Raw genomic sequence first — 19234 nt, forward strand, 5'->3', positions numbered from 1 at the left:
GTTGTGGGTCCTACTTGACATATAATGCTTAGTCTGGAGGTCCTCTTTAGGGGCCATAGGCTGCCCCTGTTGTCAGATATGAGACTCTACTTCACCCTTGAGGTGTGAATTTATCTAGGGGTAACCCAAGAAAAAGAACACATCTAGCCCTTGGAAGTAGAACTTCCCTTTGCTCCTTAAACGCCTGCTGTTGCTCTGTCTGGACAGACTCACAAACTGAAACTGGCCACAGACCAGTTGTGACGGGAAAGGACTCCATCGTGCTGGTGAAAGCGGAAAGCACGTTACTTATAGGAGCAGGAAATTTGTCTAGAAAGGGAGAATGGCAGGTCTCAACACTATCATCAGTAGGTCCTGCTACCTCCTGCTCCAAAGAGCAGCATCCAGTGCTGCGTCGGGGAATGGTGTGAGGGCAGGAAGAGGGAGCCCACACCGGTTGGAAGAGCTGTCCCAGTCATGGTGCCATATACTATGGTGAGGGGGCTGCCAGAAGGAGGAAAAGTAGTCCCTCGCCATTTCACAGCATGCTGAAAGGAATTCTTTAATGTGGAGTCCCAGCAAGAAGGTGGAGTCCCAGCCAGGAGGCCCAGCCAGAGGTCAGTTGCCCTGTGGACCACTTAGCTGACAAGAGTAAAGAAAAAATAAGAACAAAGTAAATTAAAAAAAAAAGTAAAGAAAGAAAGAATAACCTCAGTGGGGCAAGAGTACAGCTCCCTAGTCAGGCCACCCAAGGGTGGGCTGCAAAAGTGGAGCTTAAAGAGGAAGTGGGGGAGGCATGTTTCCCAGACCAGAACTGAAATAAGAGTTTAAAAAACGGGTAGTGTGTGCAAAGAAACACACACACACACACACACACACACACCAAGAAAAAGAGAGAAATGGAGACAGAGAGAGGACAGAGAGACACGCAGACAGATACGGACAAAGAGAGAGAGAGTGAGTGTCTCCTCTCAGTGGGGTCCTTTTATAGCAGTAAAACTACCTGGCCTTATCTGCTGGGTCATTTGTGTGGGCTCTTACTTGGACAGGAGAGAGATATACATGGGTAGCTCACTATCTTGTCAGGAGTTATTTGTTTTGAAATTGTGTTTACTTGTTGTGTGTATGCATGCAGAGGTCAGGGACAATTGTCAGAATCTGCTCTCTCCTTCCACCACCACATGGGACCCAGGCTTCTAACCTGACTAGGCAGGTTTGCCTACAAACATATTTGTCAGCTGAGCCATCATGCCAACATGCAGGTATCAGGAAGCAAGTTGTTTTTGTATTGTATTGTTTGTTTGTTTGTTTTGTTTTAAACCTTCCTTCTCCTTGAGACTGCCCATTTGAGGTTCAACACCTAGAGCTCATTAGTACCTAGGCTCTTATTGTTTGTGTAAGGTATCCCAGGTCACTGAGTCAGGCTCCAAGCAGTTAGAGTCCCCATTGTTAGGGTGTGGGTTTTGCTTTGATCTTCGGCCATTTTTGTCTTTCTAGGATGTGGATGACCAACATTTTGAGCTCGATCAGTACAAAATGGGCACAGAGGGAATCTGTGTCTGAAGGAGAGGACTGACCAGGGGAGGGAGAAGGACAGAAGGATAAGAACATTCCTGCTTTCAGGTTTATGAGAGGACAGAGGAGAAAGCTGTGCCTCTGAATAGGTTGGCATTTCTTCCAAGCCTCGGTAATGAGTGATGCTCGTTGCCCTAAGGAATTGCTGCTCTGAACAGATTCACTCAAAATGACTCACTGGCTAGAACAAAGCTGGGCAAGATTTCCTGCCTTCTATTCAGAAGGCGTCATCAGCCCACCTGTGTCTCTTAAATGAACATTTTCAGAGCTCTGGCCTTAAGCCTCCTAATGGGGTGTATGTCCTGCATCTTTCATCAGCATAGAAAAGCAGCTGCTTTGTTCATCCTTTCTTGTAAAACCATGACCCAAACATACCAAGGGACTTATTCCATGTGATGTTTTAAGGTTATTTCAGGGCCCACGATCACAGTACTGGAAAAGGCATACTTGTCCTTATAGATAAATAAATTGGATAATTGCAGAATTGTGGACATCATTTGACAAGACAAAAATCTGGATTGCAGTTTTAGCAGTTGATTTTATTTTTTGTCTTCCTTCCTCCTTGTTTTTCTTTTTTTTCTGAACAATAAACTACATGTAGGGGAATTCAATCTTTTTGGTGTCTTGGACTATAAGATTTGACAAGCTCATGTAACTACCATGACATAGTATGTCTAACAGTCCTGTAACTACCATGACTAACAAGCTACACATGCCTATCCCCACTAAGCCCCCTACTGCCCCTTCCCTCCCAATTGTCTCTCCTCTTTGATCCTTCCTTTCTGATTTTCCCCCACTCTTCCTTCCTTTCTTCCCTTCCCTTCCTTTCTTTCCTTCTCTTCAGCCTCCCAAGTGCTGCAATTATAGGAGTATGCCACCATGCTTAGCTTTTTGTCTCTTTGTGTTGCTTTTGCAGCACTGTGAGTGGAACCCAAAGGTCTTGGGCAAGCTAAGCAAGCATTTTGTCAGTGAGGCACATCCCCAGGCCACTGGCTTTGATAACACAGTTTTTGTAAATGTATACTAATTTATATAGTGTTAGGCTTCATGATGATGTTTTTGTACAAGTATGCCACATACTTTTACCTTTTTTTTAACTTTTATTAATTACATTTTATTCATTTTGTATCCCCCATAAGCCCCTCCCTCCTTCCCTTCCGGTCCCACCCTCCTCCCCCCTTTCTGCATGCATGCCCCTCCCCAAGTCCACTGATAGGGGAGGTCCTCCTCTCCTTCTTTCTGATCTTAGTCTATCAGTTCTCATCAGAAGTGGCTGCATTGTCAGGGTTCTAGGTTATCTCCATGAATAGTCCTTGGTTGGAGTATGAGTCTCTGAGAAGTTCCCTGTGTTCAAATTTTCTTGTTCTGTTGCTCTCCTTGTGGAGTTCCTGTCCTCTCCAGCTCTTACTATTTCCCACTTCTTACATAAAATTCCATTCACTCTGCCTGTCAGTTGGCTATCAGGCTCAGTATCTGCTTTCACAGTCTGCATGGCAGAGGCTTTCAGAGGCCCTCTGTGGTAGGTTCCTAGGTTGTTTCCTGTTTTCTTCTTCTTCAGATGTCCATCCTCTTTGCCTTTCAGGATGGGTATTGAACATTTTAGTTAGGGTCCTCTCTTTTGCTTAGTATGTTTGGAAGTACAGATTTTAGTGGGTTTATTCTATGTTGTATGTTTATATGAGTGAGTATATACCGTGTGTGTCTTTTTGCTTCTGGGACAGCTCACTCAGGATGATCCTTTCCAGGTCCCACCATTTACCTGCAAATTTCATGATTTCTTTATTTTTCATTGCTGAGTAATACTCCATTGTATAGATGTTCACCAACCCTTTATCTGACAGAGGACTCATATCCAGTATATATAAAGAACTAAAGAAGCTGAAAAGCAGCAAACCAAGTAACCCACTTAAAAAATGGGGAACAGAGCTAAACAGAAAATTCTCTGTAAAGGAATATCGAATGGCAGAGAAGCACTTAAAGAAATGCTCAACCTCATTAGCCATTAGGGAAATGCAAATCAAAACAGCCCTGAGATTTCACATTACACCCATCAGAATGGCCAAGATAAAAAACTCAAGTGACAACACATGCTGGAGAGGTTGTGGAGAAAGGGGAACCCTTCTCCACTGCTGGTGGGAATGTAAACTTGTACAACCACTCTGGAAATCAATCTGGCGCTTTCTCAGACAACTAGGAATAGTGCTTCCCCATGATCCAGCCATACCACTCCTAGGCATATATCCAAAAGAGGCTCAAGTACACAAAAAGGACATTTGCTCAACCATGTTAGTAGCAGCTTTATTTGTAATAGCCAGAAGCTGGAAACAGCCCAGATGCCCCTCAACTGAAGAATGGATGCAGAAACTGTGGTACATCTATACAATGGAGTATTAACTTTTATTTTTGCTCCTCTCCCTTTCCTATTGTTCCTCTTTCTTCCTTTGGACAGTCTCTTTTCCACTTTTGTGTCTTTATCTGTTTAATTAGTTTTTTTTTTTTTTTTTTTTTTAGTTGAGTCTCATACTATAGCTCAGTCCAGAAGTCATTATATTGCCCAAGCTGGCCTTGAACTCATCGTGATCTTCACTCAGCCTAAGTGTTGGCATTATAACCATGAGTCATGAGTCCCTGTACTGGGGGCTGAGGGCTGGGGGCTGGGGGCTGAGGGCTGGGGGCTGGGGGCTGGGGGCTGAGGGCTGAAGGTTGGAGGCTCGGGGCTGAGGGCTGGGCACCTGCTGCCTGGTTCTGATGATCTTCTCCCTTAATCCCAACTCCTGGCAACACACAGTGGTTTCTATTGCCCTTTTTCTTTCTCCAGAATGTCCTGTAGGTAGCATTGAACAGGATGTAGTCCTTTTGGCTTGGCCTCTTCCATTCAGGGTTCAGGGTTCAATCCCATTGTGGCAGTTCTCAGTTGTTTGTCCTATGATATGTCCAAGTAGCATTCGCTGGATGGCTGTACCACAATTTGCTTGTAGATTCTCTAATGGGGGATACTAGCTTTCACTGGTTATGAATAAGGCCAATATACATATCCATGGCAGATTCTTGTGTACATATCAGGTTGTATTGCCTTAGACAAATCCCCAGAAATCAGGTTTATGGAGCTGCATATTAAATGTATGTTTGACTTTATAAGAAACTACCAGAGTGTCTCCTGTGACATTTCAGAACCCAAAGCCAAGGATGACAGCCCTGGCTCCTCTACATCCTAACTCTAATGCTTGATAGTATCAGATTTTGTTTCATAAAATCAGAAAATTCTTTAAAGCTGTTTATTTATTTTATGCGTGTGTGCCTTAGTGTGTCTGTTCACCACGTATGTTCACGAGCCGTTGGATGTCAGAAGATATATCCCTTAGAACAGGAGTTACTGTGGTTGTGATTGTCCCTGTGGGTGGTGGGGACTAAATCTGGGTCTTCTGCAAGACTTCTGGTCATGAGACAGAACTGAAATTTTTAACTATCAAGGTATATCTCTGACCCTAATTTTTGTCATTCTAAGAGTTGTATAGTAGTATCTCATTATGGTCTGAACTTGTATATTCAAAGGAGTAACAATGATGACTATGTTTTAATGTGCTTATTCATCACCTGTATATTTCTTTTAGTTAAATATTTTGTCTATTTTTCTTCTTTGTGTATTTTTTTTCAGACAGGGTCTTGCTACATGCACACTAGGCTGGTCTTGAACTCATGCTGATGTTTCTTAGCACCCTGAGTGCTAGGACAACAGCTCTTTCTCTCTACCCATTTCTCTGAGTTGTTTGCTTTCTTACTTTACAGTTTTAAAACACACACACACACACACACACACACACACACACACATACTTATAATGAAAACTAATGCTCTATCCTTGAACAAGAGTAATCATCGAAAGGGAGCCAGATTGCTTTCCTCAAAGGATGACAGTGATACCAGCTTGTCCTGAACCCCTTGCAGAACTGAGATAATGATCAGTCAGACCACCCACCCTGACAAATCCTCTCTCTCATTTCCCTCTTCTATAAAATCTTAAATTCTGTGTCAGCCCTTTGAAGATAGACTTGGGGATCACCAAGCCTTTTAATCTGTTCTTCTCAATGTGGCCATGTTTATGATCCTTTCTCTGCTCATCATTATGGTTCATCTCTTTGGCATGTTGGGACAAGTGACCAAGTCTACTGCATTGGGTTCCCTGAATTTGGGACTTTGGCTTTACCAACTCTGGTGAAGATTTCAACACAATAATCTCGGACAATATGAGATACTAAACAAATAATCAAAACATAAAATACAATGAATAGAATAATTTCCCACAAGTTCATGTTGATCTACATCAACAAATATTTAATAATAAAGTTAATTAATGGAAAAGGAAACTTGTTTTCATAGAACTTCTGTCCAGAAATATAGAAGAGTCTAGGATATAGTGATGCGTGCTTGTAATCCAAGCACTTGGGTGGCAGAGGTGAAAGGACTGTCATAAATTTGAGGTCAGCTTTGTTTACACAGTGAGCATTAGGCAAGCCAGGGCTACATCATAAGACCAGTATCAAAAATGTTTTTGTAAGTTTTTGAGATTTATTTTTATGTGTATGTGTATTTGTATGACCATTCAGATGCTTAAGGAGGCCAGAATAAAATGTTCCATCCCCCTGAGCTGGAGTTACAGGTGGTTATGAGCTGCCTGACATGGTACTGGGAACACAACTTGTGTCCTGGAAGAATGGTACACACTTTTAACCACTGAGCCATTTCTCTAGGCCGGGAGGAAACTTTCAAAATGGTCACATGTAGGAAGGCATGGGAAGTTGAGTAGGAGAAATGAAGCCTGGAACTGACCTTTCTTTTTTTCTTCTTTTTATTAATTACACTTTATTCACTTTGTATCACTCCATAACCCCCTCCCTCCTCCTTTCCCGATCCCACCCTCCCATCCCCTTCTTCACGCATGTCCCTCCCCAAGTCCACTGATAGGGGAGGTCCTCCTCTCCTTCCTTCTGATCTTAGTCTATCAAATCTCATCAGGAGTGGTTGCATTGTCATCTTCTGTGGCCTGGTAAGGCTGCTCCCCACTCAGGGGGAGGTAATCAAAGAGCAGGCCAATCAGATTATGTGGAACTGACCTTTTTAATATATCCTGTTTTATACAATTGGGCTTTGGAGTCTTGTAAATATTTTCACACCTGCAAACAAAATACACAAATTGTTTCATGACATGAAAAACCAAATAAAATAGAATTCAGGTACAGTAAGTTAGTGGTAAACTCATAGACAGTAAAAATTATTAAATAACTTTAAAACAGGTAGTCTGACTGTATATTCTTAGTGTGATATATCCTATGGAAGGAAAAAGAAGTCAAAAATTTCAGTTCTGTCTCATGGGCCAGAGCTGGGTCATCTAGTAAACCTTAGCATCGATATGGGAAAACATATTTTTTCCTGTTCTCTGTGATGTGAGGCAACAAAAGATTAGAACAACTGCAGTGTCAGCAGCTGCTGTTTACTTGAGTTATCTCTCCTTTCTGCTCCCTTTGGACTGGGGTAGGAAAGCTCTGTTTGCAGTTTCATTTAAAATAGTGGTGGCAGCACTGTTTTTTGAACCTGAACAGCAAATCTGGAGCCAGGGAAGAGAAATCCCAAGCTTATTACTAATGGTTATTAAGCTGTCACCTCCAGGTTAGCAGTAGAACATTGCTCCCATCACTTAGGCTTGGAGACTCACATTTCCTAACAAGGCTTGTGATTTTGAAAGAAAGAAGAATGCTACCCTGAAGTCTGGAAAGATGCATAATACCATGAGGATTCAGAATTCATGGTAGAAATCCATATGTATATCATAAATCCAAAGATGCCTGAAATACATTTTAGAAATATTATAGGCCAATTATTTTAGACACCTTACAAGAAGTGGGTAAGTTGAGAAATATATGTTACAACATATTGGGTTGCTGCTTAACAAGACATTGTTGGCAAGGAAATAGTTCTGCAGAGGAATCATCTATGTATCTATGGCTCTGTTCTCTCCCCTTGACTTCATAAACACATCTAGTAACCTGTCAAAAAAGGGAACAAGCCTCCTGAGTAAGAAGGAGAGGTTTGGTTTGGGATGGCTTCATAAACCTGATCTCATTTGATATTTCCAGAAGTCTGCAAACTGTTTCAGTCGCAGCTCATAGTACCATTTTACAGATGATAGACCAGAAAGCTCTTGGTGTTTCCTAAGTTGCATAAAGTCAGGCAGGAGGCAAATTTGGACTAGGATCCCCTGTCCTTTCAGTGTCTTTTGTACTCCAACACTTCCTTCCACCTCTCTCTCTGTTCACCTTTTGGATTTATTTCACCTGAATATCCTCAGAGGAGTGCCCAGGAGCATAGGCAGTGCCACATAGAAAGACAGGCACCAATGTTGCAGGGAAAAGGTACAGTTTTAGGTGATGCTTGGGTGAGAATTTTTTTTTTTTTTTGCTTGGGCTATTTTGTTAATATAATTTTTTTGTTTGTTACAATTTATTCACTTTGTATCCCAGCTGTAGCCCTACCCTCTTCCCCTCCCAATCCTGACCTCACTCTCATCTCCTCCCATGTCCCTTCCCCAATCCACTGATAGTGGAGGAACTCCTCCCCTTCCATCTAACCCTAGCCTATCAGATCTCATCAGGTGGGATTTTTTTTTTTGGCTTTCTTTTTATAGACTTCTTTTTTTGTTGTGTTTTTAATTTTAATTTTTATTAATTACAGTTTATTCACTTTGTTCCCCCTGTAGCTCCCTCCCTCCTCCCCCCCCCCCAATTCCACCATCCCTACCCCTTCTCCACCCATGCCCTTTCCCCAGTCCACTGATAGGGGAGGTTTTCCTCTCCTTCCTTCTGATTCTAGTCTCATCATGAGTGGTTGCATTGCCTTCCTCTGTGGCCTGGTAAGGCTACTCTCCCCTCAGGGGGAGATGATCAAACAGCAAGCCAATCAGTTCATGTCAGAGACAGTCCCTGTTCCCATTACTAGGGAACCCATTTGGACACTGAACTGCCATGAGCTACATCTGTGCAGGGGTTCTAGGTTATCTACATGCATGGTCCTTGGTTGGAGTATCAGTCTCAGAAAATACCCCTGTACCCTGTACCCCTGTTGCTCTCCTTGTGGAGCTCCTGTCCTCTCCAGGTCTTACCATTTCCCACTTTTTTCGTAAGATTTCCTGCACTCTACCCAAAGGTTGGCCATAAATCTCAGCATTATAGACTTCTTTTTTTAATTTTTATTTTTTTTCTATATTAATTACAGTTTATTCACTTTGTATCCCAGCTGTAACCCCCACCCTCATTCCTTCCCAATCCCACCCTCTTTCCCTCATCTCCTCCTGTGTCCCTCTCACAGTCCACTGATAGTGGAGGGCCTCCTCTCCCTCCGTCTGACCCTACCCTATCAGGTCTAATCAGGTGAGAATTTTTTTTGCTTTCTTTTTATAGACTTCATTTTTAATTTTAATTTTATATTAATTACAGTTTATTCACTTTGTATCCCAGTTGTACCCCGCTCCCTCTTTCCCTCCCAATCCCACCCTCCTTCCCTCAACTCTTCCCATGCCCCTTCCCCAGTCCACTGATAGGGGAGGTCTTTCTCCCCTTCCCTCTGACCCTAGCCAGTAAGCAAAAAAATAAATATCTTTCTGAGACATCTGCTCTCATGGCAAGTGCTGCCAAGTGACTAGTGACACTGATTCCATTCAGAAATGAATGTTGATGGCAAAGGGTCAGGCTGTCAATGTTGTAAAAAAAAAAATCTAAGGCATCACTGATTGGTTGGGGGACATGAGAAAAAGCACTTCGCCTGTTGGCCTCAGAATAAATAATTTCCCAAGTTTATATATAATTAACATCGAACAATTCCTTGCTTGGCTTTGCAGTACAAATGGGAAAGTTCTAAGGCAGGACACTGATAAGAGATCAGCCATTTGGACTGTAGATTTCTGCCTTGGATGTATATAGTCCTCACCTGTCAAGTTTAAGGACTGATAGGTTCTTCAGTTCCCATTAATGAGAGGACTGAAAAGCTGAATTACAGAAGATAATAGCCTTGCTAGGAATTTTAAATGATGCATTTAGCTCATTCTTTGTTGGACTTTTTAAAGTGTTATGGCCAGTTTGTGTGTGTGTGTGTGTGTGTTTGTGTGTGTAGCTGAAGAGTAAAGAAACTTGGTGTATGTAGGAGAGCCAGTAGAATAGAAGAATCTCTTAGGCACTGGGGAGACTTTATGGAGAGCTAGGGACTAAACCTAAAGCTGGACTGTTTAGGCAACTTAGGGCTCCATAAATTGCCCTGTCTGGCCTTGAACTCATGATCATCCTGCCTCAGCCTCCCTTACCTGCCGGGAGTACAAGTCTGCGCCACCAGACCCCGCCGGACTTAAGAAAAAAAAATTTTTGTAAAGTAAACGGACCTGGCAGCTTACGTCACAACCAGCTGAAGGCTCAACGCGCTGGTTGCTATGGAGGCCGTCCTAGTGACCCCGCCTCCGGCTCTTGTGTGGCTATCCGCTCTGCAGTGACCACCAGCCAAGCAGTCAGCAGCTACCCAGCGCTCAACTGCAGGAAAGCTGCTGGCTGAGTGGGAGTGGTCCCCATTACCATGGGCGGGTTCTGAGGCCCATAAGAACAGCGCGCCACTGGGGATCCACTGTTCTGAAGCTCGAACTGCCCGGACTGAAAGGTACTAAAATCGAACCTCGGCACGGGGCCACCTGACTACGAATCTGCGGCGGGGAGAGATAGCTTGACCCTAAAGCGCCGTTGGCTGAGGCTCGGAGGGAGTCGAGCCTCCGGGCTGCCACCGCCACCTCAGCAGCCGCCAGCCGCCATCGCTTTGGGCCTCCACCCGTCACCACCATGGCCGAGGAAGAGTCTGCCTCCTCGCCTTACACCGAAGAAGATTTCTACTGTCCGATTTGCCAAGAGGTCTTCAAAACGCCGGTTAGGGTCGCAGCCTGTCAGCATGTCTTCTGCAGAAAATGTTTCCTAGCTGCGATGAAGGAGAGCCGGATCCACTGTCCCTTGTGCCGTGGAACTGTGACCAGAAGAGAAAGAGCATGTCCTGAGAGAGCTCTAGATCTTGAAACCATCATGAGAAGTTTTCCTGGCAATTGTCGATGCTGTTCCCAGCGTATTGAACTCCATCGCATGAGACAACACTACAAAACTTGCAAAAAGTACCAGGATGAGTTCGGAGTTTCTTCAGCTTCTCCAAGCTTCCAACTATCACCAGATACCGTGGACAACAACAGCAACGACGCAACCATCTCTGAGAACACCGAGGCTTACCCAGAAGAAGAGAATGCAACAAGCCCACCTGATCAACCTACCTTTGATTGTCCCCTGTGTGAAGAAGCAAACTTGACCAGACAGCGTCTGGTGGATCACTGCAACAGGAACCACAGAGCTCATGTTGTTCCAGTCGTTTGCCCGATTTGCTTATCTCTTCCATGGGGCGACCCTACTCAACAGACCAGAAATTTCGTTAGTCATCTAAACCAGAGGCATCAGTTTGAGTACAGAGATTTCGTGGATCTTCAACTGGATGAGGAAACTCAGTACCAAATTGCTCTTGAGGAGTCTTTCCATCTCAACATCTAAAGAGACTTTCCTCAGCTCTGCAATTGCTCCTAAGGGACAATTTACAAGAAATTGTCCTTTCAATAACTTGATGTGTTTTAAATAAAAAGTAATCAGTTTGATCTCTTTTAGTTTTTTTTCTTTTATTGAAAACCAAAGGCGGCGTTACTTTAAAACTTAGTTCTCTGGACAAGAACACCAGGGAGGAAGAGTGGAGAGGGATGAGGGAGAATAAAATGTGTGGATCAGCAAGTGGGAGGAACAAGAAGGGAGCTGAACGTTGTGGGGAGGAGGGATGGGAAAGAAGGGAACATAGGAGGAGGGAGAGGGCAGGGCCTGGAGAAGGGGGAGGGACTGGGAAGAGGGAGAGGAATGGAAAAGGTAAGGGGGTTAGAAGAGAGATGGCAGGAGAGAGGGTTGGGAAGAGGAGGGGTAGATGGAAAAGTAGGGGAAAGGATGGGGGGGTAGGGATAGGAGGGGTGGGACAGGGAGGAGATGGGAAGAGTTTGGGGAGGAAGGAGGGAGATGAATGGGAAAGGGGAGGAGGAATGAGAACAAGAAGGTGAGGAGGGGTAGGGCAAGGAAGAGGGAGGGAGATGAGTAGGAAAGGGGAGGAGTGAGTGATGAGAGAGAAGAGAGATTTAAACAGGGTGGAACAGAAAGGGGGAGGGATGAATGGGAAAGGGAAAGGGAGGGATGGGAGAGAATGGAGATGGGAGGAAGGGTGGGACAGGGAGGAGAAAGGGGATGAAGGGGCAAGGGGCAAGGGATGGAGGGATGGGAGAGAATAGAGATAGGAGGAGGGGTGGGACAGAAGGGAGGGAATGGATGGGAAAGGGGAGGGGGAGAATGGAGAGAATAGAGATGGGAGGAGGGGTGGGACAAGGAGTAGGGATAAAAATGAATGAGAAAGGGGTGGGGGAATGGGAGTAGGAAGGAATGAAGAAAAAGGATGAGGGGCGATGGGGGAGGAGGGCCTGGGGAGAGGTGCAGAAAGAAGTGGAGGAGTGACAAAGGAAGGTAGTGGGCATATGGAGGGGAAGCACAGTGACACCTAAAAATGAAAATGTTCTGATAAGGCGCGTTATTTTGTGGGTTAATTTAAAACAGTTAAAACCATACTAAGAAAAATGGCAATCACCTACCTATGTGGAGGAACTATCTGACAGACCCCTGTAACCCTTGTCCTTAAAACTAATTGCCTCTCCAGTACACCTTCCAATAAGGTTGATTTTAAAAAGAAAGGTAGCAGAATCACTCCCTGAGAGACTCAGAAGGTTAACCCTTACCCTTGTTCCCTCCTACTGTCTGTGGCACAGGGACAACAGGAGCCTTTTCGTGAACTTCCTGTGCTTCCTATATAGGAGGCTGCGCTTGAATTTTACCCTTCTGCCTCCCAAGCACTGGGATTATAGGTATGTACTGTCATACCCATTTTATGCAGTGTTTGCAATGGAATTAGGGCTTGGTGTAGGCTAGACAAGCATCTATCAACTGAGCCACACCCCCACCCCTGAATTCCACGATGTTTTTTTTCTATTAAAGAATTATTCTTTGACAGTTTCGTTACATGATACAATGTATTTTGACCATATTTTCCCCTATTATCCTCTATCCCCTTCCCCTGATGTCTTCTTCCCAACAAGTCTTTTTTTACTGTTTTTGTTTTGTTTTGTTTTCATTTTTTTTTACTCTTTCATTTGCATTCCACTATATTTAGTTAATATGACCTTCCCGAGAACGGGTGGAGAATTTGTACTCTAGCAGTGGCAACTTTATCAGTCGGTAGCTACTGCTGAGGACAAAGACTCCTTTCCCACAAAACCATTAACTGCCTAAAATTCCTGGAGTGGGGGTTAGGAGCCCCTTCCCCTAAATGGTGATGGATCAAGTCTTCTGCAGGGAGCCACGGTGGCTGTGAGTTCACGGGTGCAACAGCTGTGCCTTATCTAGAAGGCAGCATTTCACAGCACTTTGCCTCATCCTTCGGATCTTTCCAGTCTTTCCATTTTCTCTTCTTGATGTTCCCTGAGACTTGGAGGAGGTGTTCTACATGTCTCATTCAGGGATGAGCACTCAGTAGTCACTTATTCTCAGCACTTCCACCAGTCAGGGGTCTCCATATGAACCACTGTTCATTTCAAACGGAAGTTCCTTTGAGCAAGGTTGAGTGGCACTGATCTATGAATAGGATAACAACTATTCAGAAGGAAGTTTGATATTGTGTACATACAGCAAAACAGTAGTAGTAGGTTCCCCACTAGGGCCTATGACCATCCCAGCCATGAGCTTTTACCAGGTTTATATGATCAGACATGGATTTCTCCTCCTGTAAAGTGGGCCTAAAATTCCATCAGAAAGCATTTGGTTGCCCCCATAACAGTCATACCATTATTTCACCATTGAGCCATCTTGCCTGGCAGGTTGTAAAGGGTACAGTGCTGGCTAAGACCACCAATGACTTTTTGAACTCCTGATTTTAAAGATATCTTTTATTTATTCTTTGCAATTTTATCCATGTATACAATGTATTTAGAATCTCTCTATCCCAACTGCCCCCTCCCACTCCCCCAGCTACCCCTAACACATCTACCTCCCATCTTCATGTATTTCTACCTTCTTTCCTCTCTCTCTCTCCCTGTCTGTCTGTCTTGCTTCCTTTCTTTCTCCCATCTAGTACAGAAGTTAGTATTGCCTGCTGGATTTTTGACTGATAACTCCAGAACTTTTACCCAAAATAATTATGCTGAGCTTCTTCAAACGCTTGCTTGATTCCCCCTCCCAGTTTTACAGTCTTACAGCTCAAATGCAACTGTAGAAGAATAATCGCCATAGATTCTATATTGGAAGGGTTTCTTTGAACAAAATGGATATTCACATAAAAAAAACCCAGAAGTTTATTGACTTGTATATTTTACATGTATAAAAGATATTTCCCTCCTTAACGTGGTGTGCTTTTGACTTCAGCTTGAAGCTATATCAACAGCATCTTTAACAAAGCACAGGAAGTTTTTAGAGAATTGACCAGGGTTTCCCAAAGAACAATTGGACCATTGGTTACAACTTGGGAGGGGGCTACCACTAGCATCTGGCTGGAGGACAGGGATGCCGCTAAATAGCCTAGAGAACACAGACAACTCCCAAGCAATAATCAACTGACCGTACACCATTAAGAGCATTTGGTGGAGAAACCCCACTTTAACTTTTTGTTAAAAAACCAAAAACAAACAAACAAAAAACAAAAAATCAAATTAGTTGTTGTCAGGCATCAATTTAGGGGTGATGATAGAGTTGGATCTGCCAGTGTGTGCACACATGTGAGAGAGGGAAGCCATTGTGTGAAAATGCAAACTGTATCTAAGGAATATAGTGGGGCACTGTTCTCTTTCTGAACCTTGAGATGGAATGTGTGGAGATGACAATAATTGGGCTGCAGAATGGTATTGAAATAGTGGTCATGTAAGAAAATAGCAATTCTTGCTGGCTTCCAAGCAGAAAAGCAAGCCATGTACATTTTCGTATCAAACTCTTTGCTAACTAAACATTTATAAATAAATAAATAAAGATAGATAGATAGATAGATAGATAGATAGATAGATAGATAGAGCATTTTCTTGATTACTCTTTTAGCTTTTAAAGCTCATAGTTTTGCATTCCACTCTCCCCACACTCCGGCACTGGCATCATGTCTTCAGACTCTCATCTGCATTTACTGAAGTCCACCCACACCAGTAATTTCTCCTCTGGCTGTCTAGGTTACTGTCTGCCCAGTTCTGCCTTGAATAAATAGTGTCTATCCTATCCTTTTCTGACAGTCCTGAGAATGAGCCTAGACATGGAACAATCAAGTGTTCTTTCTACCAGATGGTGACCAGCCCACTTAGGAGGTTGCTATTGGCTCCTCAACACCATACCATACATTTAGCAGGCACTTATCTTCTGTATCCTTCAATCTACAGTAGCTCCTTTGGCTATTATAGGGATTCCCCAACAGTTGGACAGGTGAGGCAGAGGGATGGACTTCTCAGCAGGAGATAGGAAACCTAGATGAGCCAATTTTTTCATGATGCTCTCTGAGTGTTATGAAAAGAACCTCTTTTAACTTAGTTGCCTATTAAGAGATGCAGAAAATGTTCATGTACATCAAAATTTGTTCATCTGGGGATATAGCTCAGTGGCTTGGTGGTAATGTGCTGGCATGGGGCTCTGGATTCAGTTTCCAGCACCACAACAATGAGTTATGAGTTTCATCCTGGCTCTCTGTTTAGATCAAGCCCCTACAGCCCCACCTACTTTGGCTTCATGCAGGCACTTTATTTGCCTACCCTTAATTTGCCATCCTGCTCTTAAATCTAAACTAGTCTAGCCTATAGCTTCCATTGTTAAGGGACTTTGTTTCTGCAAGGCCTGTGTCAGAGAGATTTTGACACCCACACTTATAGAGGGTATGACTAGACCAGAGTCTAGCTTCACATCTTCTCCTTGGAAATATTCTTGAATCTCCTTTCAAGCTGAGCTTGATTTCCTGGGCCCTAACGTGAAGGCACTTTGGGCCTTCACTTCTACTCAAAGCTAGTAGGAGACACGGCGAGAAAAGACATATCTTATGCCTTCTCAGCCTAGGCATACACATCTGTACAGTGCATCCTGCACAATCCTCTCAAAAATGTCCAGATCACATGATGACAGTTTGTAATAACTGCATATCACAGCACCAAGATTCCCAGCAAATATGAGCACCACCGCTTATATATTATTTCTAAATCATATTACATGGCCAAAACTTCCTTAACTTCACTGGGTTCTAGATTTCATTTCCTTTCTTTTTCTTTCCCTCTCTCTCACCCTCTCTCCTCTTTTTCTCCTTCTCCTTCCCTGTCTTTCCCCTTCTTTCTTTTCTTACTTTCTTACTTCCTTTTATTTCTTTTTCCTTCCTTCTTTCCTTCCTTCTTTCCTTCTTTCCTTCTTTCCTTCCTTCCTTCCTTCCTTCTTTCCTTCCTTCCTTTCTTCCTTTCTTCCTTCTTTCCTTCCTAACCTTCTTCCTTCCTTCCGTCTTTCTTCTGTGCAGAGACAGTATTGACAGGCAAGGGACCCATAAGTGAGAATGAATTCACCAAGTACTGAAGAAGGAAGAGAGAAGTAGGCTTCAGTATAATGCACTGGGCAAGACAGCATAGAGGCATTTTGAAGGGTTTTAGTACCTGCATGTAGGGTATATGTAGTCAGTATGTCAGAGGTTCAATGTCAGGATATCCCTGTAATAATTGTAGTTGGTGCTTATCATGATTAGCAAAAGCTTGGTCTTAAGGCCACAATGGTCTTGCCCTGAGCCGGAAAAGGCTCAGTATGAATATCAGTACTGAACTAGCTATTGCATTTTTCAGCTAACTTATTATACTCAACTTTTTCTGACAAGATAATGGTCCTGCTTACAGGCATCAGCATCCTTGCTCTGAGCCTGGTCTGGACTGAGTTTAAAACAGCCTTGTTGTTGGGCTGGGCTGAGTCAGCACAGCTATCTACCACAAAATGGTATCCACACTCCCTGTGGGATCAGTAAGGCAAAAACACTGAAAAGGGTCAAAGGTCGTCTAGAGCTGTTTCAGAGCTGGGTAGAGACATTGTTAGAAGGCCCTGGTTGATATTGCTGACCTTTCATATAGTAATGGGCCCACATGGCCTAACAGGCTCTAGGGCAGTGGTCCTTAACTCTCCTAATGCTGTGACCCTTTAATATAGTTCCTCATGTCCTGGTGACCTCAACCATAAAATTATTTTTATTGCTACTTCGTAACTAATTTTTGTTATTGTTATGAGTTGTAATGTAAATAGGTGATATATTAACCCCGTGAAAGGTCATTTGACCTCTCCCTCTCAAGAGGGAGCAACCCACAGGTTGAGAATCACTGCTTTAGAAGCATGTTAGAGAAGGGAAGAGTAACTATTGGATGAGACCAGAGTTCAGATGGTGACATTGCATTAGGAGATCCCTGATGGTGGGATGGAGTTACGGGTGTCAATGGCAAGGGCTGATTTCCTTAAGACAGCACTCTCTAGGACCTAAAGCCTTGTAACTGGTTATCTAAAGGTTAAATAAATAGGGGCTCAAGACACAGAGCAGAAATTAAAAAAAATTAATCATCATCATTATTATTACTATTACTTATTACAATTTATTCACTTTGTATCTTGGCTGTAAACCCCTCCCTCATCCCTTCCCAGCCCTACCCTCCCTCCTTCTTCCCACCCTATGTCCCTCCCCTAGTTCACTGATAGGGGAGGGCCTACTCCCCTGCTCTCTGACCCTCGCCTATCAGGTCTCATCAATATTGTCTGGATCCTCTTTCTCTATGGCTTAGTAAGGCCACCTTGCAAGAAGGTGATCTAAGAGCAGGGAACTGAATTCATGCCAGTAACTATTCCTGCTCCCCTTACTAGGGTCCCCACATGGAGACTGAGTTGGCTATGGGCTACATCTGAGCAGGGGGTCTAGGTCCTCTCCATGCACGGTCCTTGGTTAATTCATCAGTCTTTGTAGGACCCCCTGAGCCCAGGATTTTTGACGCAGCAGAAATTTTGTAAAGAAGGTGAATACAGGACCCAAGAAACTCCAACTTGGTCTAGAAAAACTTCCTAGGAGTTATCCAAAGCAGGGATTTTATACTACATTATGCCTTAAACACTTGAGTTAGAGTTGCTATTGTGTTTATTGCTGTTGCAGGACTAGGAGGTGAGAAATACACTCAGCATAGGGGAGAATTGTCAGGAGGTGGCCCAGCAGGAGCCTCATGATTGTGTTGAGAAGCGAGAGGGTTAATAGGTTACTCAGGATAGGAAAGCCACAGCAAATTTCTCTTGATTGATACTTTGAGTATCTCAGACCCAAGCAAGGACCAAATGGGGGCTTTCCTGGGAAAGGGTTTGGTTCCTTAAGAGAGGAATATGAGCAACACAACAATTAGTAGGCCTCTGATTACAGTACCTCCACCAGATTAGGCATCCTTTAGGGCAAGTCAGAGAATGTTAGGATAAAGAAGGGCAGAGATTATATTAGAGATGCCACTGCAGAGTGATTTAGGGTGGCAGGTGAAGAGCATAAGAATAGCGATTATCGGGATGAAAAGAACACCTATATAGGAACCTAGCTATATTGGGCAGTAGGAGTAAAGGCAGGGCTCATGACTTAAAGTAACTGATGGCTGCCATGAAGTAATAATGTAAGAAATTTTCCCAGAGGAATAGATCCAAGCTAAAATTCCATGAAAAAGGTTGGGTCTTGTAGGACACCCACAGGATAGAAAGGGAATGCTTTTATAAAATGATATCACAGAACTCAGAAAAAGAAGCATGATTTCTCATTAGGGTCTGGTGGTGCTTGGGGATGGGGTTCATCTGAGCTGCATCAGAAAAGGAGATGGAGGATGAGCAAGATGGCTTAGTGAGTGTGTAAGAACACTTGCCCCCATGTCTGATCCATTGAAGTGTTAATCCATGGAACTTATGTAGTGGAAGGCGAGAACCAACTCCATCAAGTCATAAACACATGCACACACGTACATGCACACTCTAATGAATAAACATTAAAAAAAAAACTATTGAAAAGGAGATGGGGATCTCCAAGGGATTCACAGGAATAGGCTATTTGAACTTGAGGGAGTGAAACAGCAAGTTATCTCAGGGTGACAGCATTATAGATTGACTACAGTTGGAGATTTGAGTAGTGTTGGTAGTGTTCTGTCCAGATAGCTTTCTGTTGGCCTTTTATGCTGTGGGACAATGTGAGACTCAATCTCCCAGGTTTATGTGAGGAGGACATCGCAAAGAGGTAAAGTCAGTCTTGGGGTTCTACTGATCTTGGCAGTCAGTGATGGCCTTCCTTGACACTTTGTACCAATGCTGTGTACAATTAATGGGTCTCTGGCTACAAAAGAAGTCCATTTGGAGGAAGGGCCTACTGTGAAGCACTTCAGAGGGTTGAGGTGGCTCTCAATGTGGGATTAGTGCAGGATATTGAAGTAGAGTTGGGTCAGGAAATCTTGAGTCTGGAAGGTGAGCTTAGTAGATGTCATCAGGTTACATTACCCTTTGGT

General features: G+C 43.6%; 1 protein-coding gene and 1 long non-coding RNA gene across 2 annotated transcripts in view; both read left to right on the top strand.

The window, feature by feature from the left end:
- The window catches only part of LOC132650102 (uncharacterized), a 151529-nt gene that overhangs the window by 75141 nt on the left and 57154 nt on the right, over positions 1-19234 (top strand). The window lies entirely within an intron of this gene.
- LOC110540556 (E3 ubiquitin-protein ligase RNF138-like) lies at positions 10029-11176 on the top strand. Its single transcript, XM_021627313.2, has one exon. The coding sequence runs from the start codon at positions 10422-10424 to the stop codon at positions 11163-11165; it is 744 nt and encodes a 247-aa protein (XP_021482988.1). The 5' UTR covers positions 10029-10421; the 3' UTR covers positions 11166-11176.

The sequence above is a fragment of the Meriones unguiculatus genome, chromosome X (assembly GCF_030254825.1).
Source record: "Meriones unguiculatus strain TT.TT164.6M chromosome X, Bangor_MerUng_6.1, whole genome shotgun sequence".
NCBI classification, from domain to species: Eukaryota; Metazoa; Chordata; class Mammalia; order Rodentia; family Muridae; genus Meriones; species Meriones unguiculatus.

Coding starts and splice junctions, on each gene's coding strand:
- LOC110540556 (XM_021627313.2), top strand. CDS start 10,422: ATGGCCGAGGAAGAGTCTGCCTCCTCGCCTTACACCGAAGAAGATTTC.